The sequence below is a fragment of the Sinocyclocheilus grahami genome, unplaced genomic scaffold (genome assembly GCF_001515645.1).
Source record: "Sinocyclocheilus grahami isolate Dianchi unplaced genomic scaffold, SAMN03320097.WGS_v1.1 scaffold376.1, whole genome shotgun sequence".
Taxonomy (NCBI): Eukaryota; Metazoa; Chordata; class Actinopteri; order Cypriniformes; family Cyprinidae; genus Sinocyclocheilus; species Sinocyclocheilus grahami.
In genome coordinates, this window is record NW_015505555.1 from 724,604 (window position 1) to 731,541 (window position 6,938).

General features: G+C 31.3%; 1 protein-coding gene across 1 annotated transcript in view; it reads right to left on the minus strand.

Moving 5' to 3' along the window:
• The window catches only part of pparab (peroxisome proliferator-activated receptor alpha b), a 37,652-nt gene extending 36,760 nt beyond the window's left edge, over positions 1 to 892 (minus strand). Inside the window, exon 1 of the mRNA XM_016230749.1 lies at positions 604 to 892. Coding sequence (XP_016086235.1) covers positions 604 to 811 — 208 coding nt within the window. The 5' untranslated portion in view covers positions 812 to 892. The remainder of the gene's footprint in view (positions 1 to 603) is intronic.
• Between the last annotated feature and the right edge of the window lie 6,046 nt (positions 893 to 6,938).

Here is a 6,938-nt window from a genome sequence, read left to right on the forward strand (position 1 = left end):
TTCTGCATATTAGTTATAAGGTAAATATTATAGTAATATAGGAAAACAGCTCACTTTGCCATCATTTTAATAGTAATAATAATAATAATAATAATAAATTATTATTATTATTATAGTAATAATAATAATAATTATTATTATTATCAATATTTTTTATTTTGTTATAATAAATTAATAATAATAGCAGCTATTATTATTATTATTACTACTACTATTGTACATATTGCATTTTGATTGATATAGTCTAATGATTATTTAATATAATAATAAAACAAAACATTTCTGAATATTGAAGAAAAAAATGTAACACTTTCTTTTGGATATTTCTTGCATACATTTTCTGTTTTTATCCTATTGGCAATTTGTATATTTTCTTTTTTTCATAAGCATAACTCTTAACAAAATTACAATGCATACAACATGTCAGCAAAGCATTCACAGCTGCATTTGCTTGCGTCTGTAGAGTATGTTTTTGGCTTTATACTGAAAAATGCAAACTATGCAATGTATGGTTGTCTCAGGTTCTTAATTCTCATAATGCGCAGAGGAAAGGTGTCTTTTCTTTAAAGGTCTGCATGTATTTGAGTGGCAGTGTTTGTGTACCTAATGCAGTGGAGCTCTCCGATCCGGAGCCCAGACCCGAAGACTGGTTCTCGGTCACCTCGAAGCTGCTGAGAGCGTCCTCTTCGATGGACTGAGAGATGTCCTGAAGGTCTTCCATTCCCCCGATGAAGTCCCGGCACAGAGGATTGTCCAGCACGGAGTCGTCCAGCGGCGACGGGGGGCTGTAGTGCTTCTCCATGTCTACCATGCTGGAGGACAGTGGCAGAACACCAATCACACATCGGCCTGTGAAGCAGAGGAGAGCAGCCACATGCAGATATTAACAATCTTTATTGTATATACGTACTGTAAATGTTGCATATGGTCATTGGCACATTGGCCATTTAAGGGTCATGAAACCCCGTTTCAGTGCTGGTTAGTTCTCACCACAATTGTGACCCTAGACCACAAAACCAGTCATAAGGGTCATTTTTTTTTAATTGTATGGTTTGTTAGGATAGGACAATATTTGGCTGAGATACAACTATTTGAAAATCTGGAATCTGAGGGAGCAAAACAATCTAAATATTGAGAAAATCGCCTTTAAAGTTGTTCAAATGAAGCTCTTAGCAATGCATATTACTAATCAAAAAAGTTTTGATATATTTACGGTAGGAGATTTACAAAACATCTTCATTGGACATGATCTTTACTTAATATCCTAATGATTTTGGCATAAAAGAAAAATCTATAATTTTGACCCATACAATGTATTTTTGGCTATTGCTACAAATATCCCCCAGCAACTTAACACTGCTTTTGTGCTCCAGGGTCACAATTTTTTTAAATGCTGCAAAAGTGGGCGTGGGAGGGGGGAAGAGAGGAGACAGACAACACACACAGCTTCGCGTTCAGACAGTTTCATTTCGCTCCCATACAGTTAAAAACACAAATAAATGCACAGTCATTTGCACTCTTCATCGAAAACATATCTATGAACGCGCTGTTGCACCTCTGATAACGTTTAAGGCTTATTCTGCAACGTTTATATAAGCCTTTTGACAGGTTGTGTCACAGAGCTGTAAAAACAGTTACATTCACTCAAGGGAATGAATCGAGTTTGTGCCGAACTCTTATTATAAAGCATAAACAACCACTCTCCTCCGATCCATGAACGTTTCTCTCAGTTAATGTATGCGGTCTCACAGTCTGTAGCGTCTGTCATAGCAAATCAACAAATGCTGTTGTGAATAATTAAGCGAAGCGTCTTCTCATAGGATAAGAACACGCAGTCTCATGAATAATTTAATAGACATTGACGCGTCATCGATGTACTATAGTCCTTTGCCACGTCATAATTGTGACGTCAACACGATATAGATTTTAAACCCAGAAGATGAAAAAAGCAAAAAAGCTTCAAATTAACCAGTTGTCTCCCATTCACTCAAGGGAATGAATCGAGTTTGTGCCGAACTCTTATTATAAAGCATAAACAACCACTCTCCTCCGATCCATGAACGTTTCTCTCAGTTAATGTACGCGGTCTCACAGTCTGTAGCGTCTGTCATAGCAAATCAACACATGCTGTTGTGAATAATTAAGCGAAGCGTCTTCTCATAGGATAAGAACACGCAGTCTCATGAATAATTTAATAGACATTGACGCGTCATCGATGTACTATAGTCCTTTGCCACGTCATAATTGTGACGTCAACACGATATAGATTTTAAACCCAGAAGATGAAAAAAGCAAAAAAGCTTCAAATTAACCAGTTGTCTCCAACAATTAAAATTAACGGATGCTAACATTGTCTTCTATATTGATTAAAAAATATTGATTATTTTATACACTAGTTGCAGTCACACTATATTTATATACTATATAGTATTTGTTAATATTTTAAATCAAATCGCTTTATGTTTTATTTTAGTTCTAGTTTGAGTAATTTTAGTATCTCAACTTAAACGTATTTCTTCTATTTGCCATGGCAAAATTTTATATAATGAATTCTGTGATTATTTTTCACACTATAGTTGCAGTTATAGGTCAGTGTGATTTTTGTATTATTTATATTCTATATAGTATTTGTTAATATTTTAAATTAGTTTATTTTAATAATTAAATTTTTTTATTTAGTTGAAGTTTTAGTAATTTGGTTATGTGCTTTTTTAAATGCATTCTTGTCAAATACAGTAATAAACCTCATTTCTATTTCGCTATCTCACTTTTTTTATTACATATTTTACATGTAGTTTGAGTGATTTTAGTATCTCAGCTTAAACTTATTTTATTTCATTTGGTTGCCAAGTCAAATTATCTCATATTCGATTAAGTTTTTAATATAATATTTATAATTATTTCAGCTTCAATTAATACAATTATGTTAGTTAACAATGACAGCATTATCATAAAACATTTTCCAAACCACTCAACATAAATCACAGTATTGTCTCATTTAATTGAGGCACAACAAATAACAGCTTGTCAGATACTAGCACTGCTAAAAGCTTTGTGTTGTCTGCCAGCCATAGCAATATTTTCACTCAAAATATGTTCACTCAAAATAGCCTTATCTTAACGTCTGCGTTGCGTCTGTGTGACACAGAGAACGCGGTCTCACAGTCTGTAGCGTCTGTCATAGCAAATCAACACATGCTGTTGTGAATAATTAAGCGAAGCGTCTTCTCATAGGATAAGAACACGCAGTCTCATGAATAATTTAATAGACATTGACGCGTCATCGATGTACTATAGTCCTTTGCCACGTCATAATTGTGACGTCAACACGATATAGATTTTAAACCCAGAAGATGAAAAAAGCAAAAAAGCTTCAAATTAACCAGTTGTCTCCAACAATTAAAATTAACGGATGCTAACATTGTCTTCTATATTGATTAAAAAATATTGATTATTTTATACACTAGTTGCAGTCACACTATATTTATATACTATATAGTATTTGTTAATATTTTAAATCAAATCGCTTTATGTTTTATTTTAGTTCTAGTTTGAGTAATTTTAGTATCTCAACTTAAACGTATTTCTTCTATTTGCCATGGCAAAATTTTATATAATGAATTCTGTGATTATTTTTCACACTATAGTTGCAGTTATAGGTCAGTGTGATTTTTGTATTATTTATATTCTATATAGTATTTGTTAATATTTTAAATTAGTTTATTTTAATAATTAAATTTTTTTATTTAGTTGAAGTTTTAGTAATTTGGTTATGTGCTTTTTTAAATGCATTCTTGTCAAATACAGTAATAAACCTCATTTCTATTTCGCTATCTCACTTTTTTTATTACATATTTTACATGTAGTTTGAGTGATTTTAGTATCTCAGCTTAAACTTATTTTATTTCATTTGGTTGCCAAGTCAAATTATCTCATATTCGATTAAGTTTTTAATATAATATTTATAATTATTTCAGCTTCAATTAATACAATTATGTTAGTTAACAATGACAGCATTATCATAAAACATTTTCCAAACCACTCAACATAAATCACAGTATTGTCTCATTTAATTGAGGCACAACAAATAACAGCTTGTCAGATACTAGCACTGCTAAAAGCTTTGTGTTGTCTGCCAGCCATAGCAATATTTTCACTCAAAATATGTTCACTCAAAATAGCCTTATCTTAACGTCTGCGTTGCGTCTGTGTGACACAGAGAGAAAATCAGTGAGCAAAACAAGGCTGCAGGAGCTGTGAGCTAAAGAGACAGATTTTGCGTACACTTAGTCAATATCTACGAGGCGTAGTTAAGCTTTTACTCGTAGGTGTATTTTGAGGTCATGTGAGTTTTCCTGATCTTGTGACACAATGCAAGTGTATCTGAAGAGTTCGTCTGAAGGTTACTAGATCACATGACTTCAGAGCGAGTTTATAAATGACACAAACAAAAAAGCAAAGCGGTACAGTGATGGTTTCTATAATTCAAGTGAACTGACTAAAGCAAACTCGTCACTATAAACTTGAAGATGTAAGTTCATAAGAATGCATGTAAAACATATGCTGGAGTACTACCTCAAAGAAGACAATATTTGGGTAAAGTATTTAATAGGCAACTCTATTAAAAGAGTAAACACAATTACATTACATTAAGTGCATCTCAATCAAAAGAGTACAAGTAGACCAAATAGGCTTATACTTAGACTTTTCTGTATACTTGTTGTCAGTATAAAGACCAAGCATTCTACTTAATATTTTTCTTAAGTATATCTCAATCAAAAGATTAAGTACAAGTATAGGCCAAATTTACTCAAACTTTTCTTTGTACTTGTCAGTATTAACCAAGTATACTTAGAGTAATGCTAGTATACCTTGATCAAAAGATTCAGTACAAGTACAGGTCAAATATACTAAGACTTTTCTTTATACTTGTCAGTATATTAACCAAGTATACTTAGAGTAATGCTAGTATACCTTGATCAAAAGATTCAGTACAAGTACAGGTCAATTATACTAAGACTTTTCTTTATACTTGTCAGTATATTAACCAAGTATACTTAGAGTAATGCTAGTATACCTTGATCAAAAGATTCAGTACAAGTACAGGTCAATTATACTAAGACTTTTCTTTATACTTGTCAGTATATTAACCAAGTATACTTAGAGTAATGCTAGTATACCTTGATCAAAAGATTCAGTACAATAGGCCAAATACTTAGAATACTTAATAATACATATCTCAATCAAAAGATTTAGTACAAGTCTAGGTCAAATACACTTACTTTTCTATAAACTTGTCAGTATAATCCAAGTATACTTAGAACACATAATAATTAAAAGTACATCTCAAAAGATTTAGTATAAGTATAGGCCAAATACACTTTTCTGTATACTTGTGAGTGTAACACAAATTTTGAATACCAAATAAATAGTATATCGCGAGTATTAAGTACAAATATTGGCCAAATATACTTTTCTTTATATGTGTCAGTATAAGCCAAGTATATTTAGAATATATAATGTTTTACTTAAGTACAGTCAAACAAAAAATGATTTAGACACCAGATATAATTTTTTACTTTTTTTTTACTAGCAGGTGCAGGACACTATAGTTCATTTATGTAAGTGAGGATAGCAAAATCAAGTAAACTGTAACATATTATACCCAAATATTCTTCATACAGTGGACTACCAGTAAAACTGATACAAATTTGGGACGAAAAATTATTCAGACACTTTGACCTGAGATGAAGTTGATACTGAAAGTAAACTGTCTTCTACTATAGTACAGGTCCAAGAATAAATGGTATTTACATGGTATTTTTGGCATCTAAATACAGAGATTTAGACTAAAGGAAAATCTGAGACTGAAGGATCTGGAAGCGATAATCATGTTTGACTGATACGACCATATGTGACGATGACAAAGACAGAAACAGACAAACAGAAACTCATTCACTCAATGTCACTGAAGAGTGACCGCAAGAAAGAGGGAGAAACACTCTGAAGATGGGAAACAATGAGCCAGAGGAGGACAAATACAGCAGATCTTTGTGTCTGTCAGGGGTCAAAGAGGGACACGGCACTCTCAGTCAGAGACATTCAAGGGCATCCATCTACAATGAGGTCAGACATGGACCGAAATGTTACAAATATACCAAACTCATACCAACTCAGAAGACGTAAAGGCCAAAATGTGGACAGAATCATGGCACCTAGTAATCGAAATGGATTTTACATATTTCTGTATAAAGCAGAAACTCACATGAATTTGGCAAATTTTTGCATCAATCGATCAAAAGTATCATCATCTTTGATAATACATTTGTATTAAATCATAAATTGAGAAAATTTAAACAGACAACAACAAAAAAAAAATATATATGGAAAAATAAAACTCTTCATATTGTAAAAATGTTTGTTTTTAAATTTGTTTTTACTTTTACATTTTTTAATTGTTAAAGTTTAATGAATTAAATTGTTTAAACATGGTTTTTGATTATTCAAATGTAATTAATCTATTAAAACTGAATCCATAAAAAAGCTAAAAACACAGAATTTAGCAAAAATAAAATTTAATTTGGGAAAAAATCAAACGATTTTCAGGGCCCTAAAAATATAATATTTTTTAAACTTTAAACTGTTATATTTTATTAGTTCAATGATTTAAATTAATTAGACACGCTTTTTAAATAAACCATTAAATGGTTGGAATTTGGAAATTTGGAAAATGGATGGAATTTGAAAAAATAAAATGAATTTCTTTGGGCCCTGAAAAACAACTTTTTAAAAAACTTTTCATAAATTATTCAATTGTATCAGTTTAATGAAGTCAATTAATTAGACTTACTTTTTAATAACTACAATTTAATGAAAAGATACAGTATACTACTTTTTTAAATTAAGTATGCAATATGCAATGCTAAATGTTTCAAAAT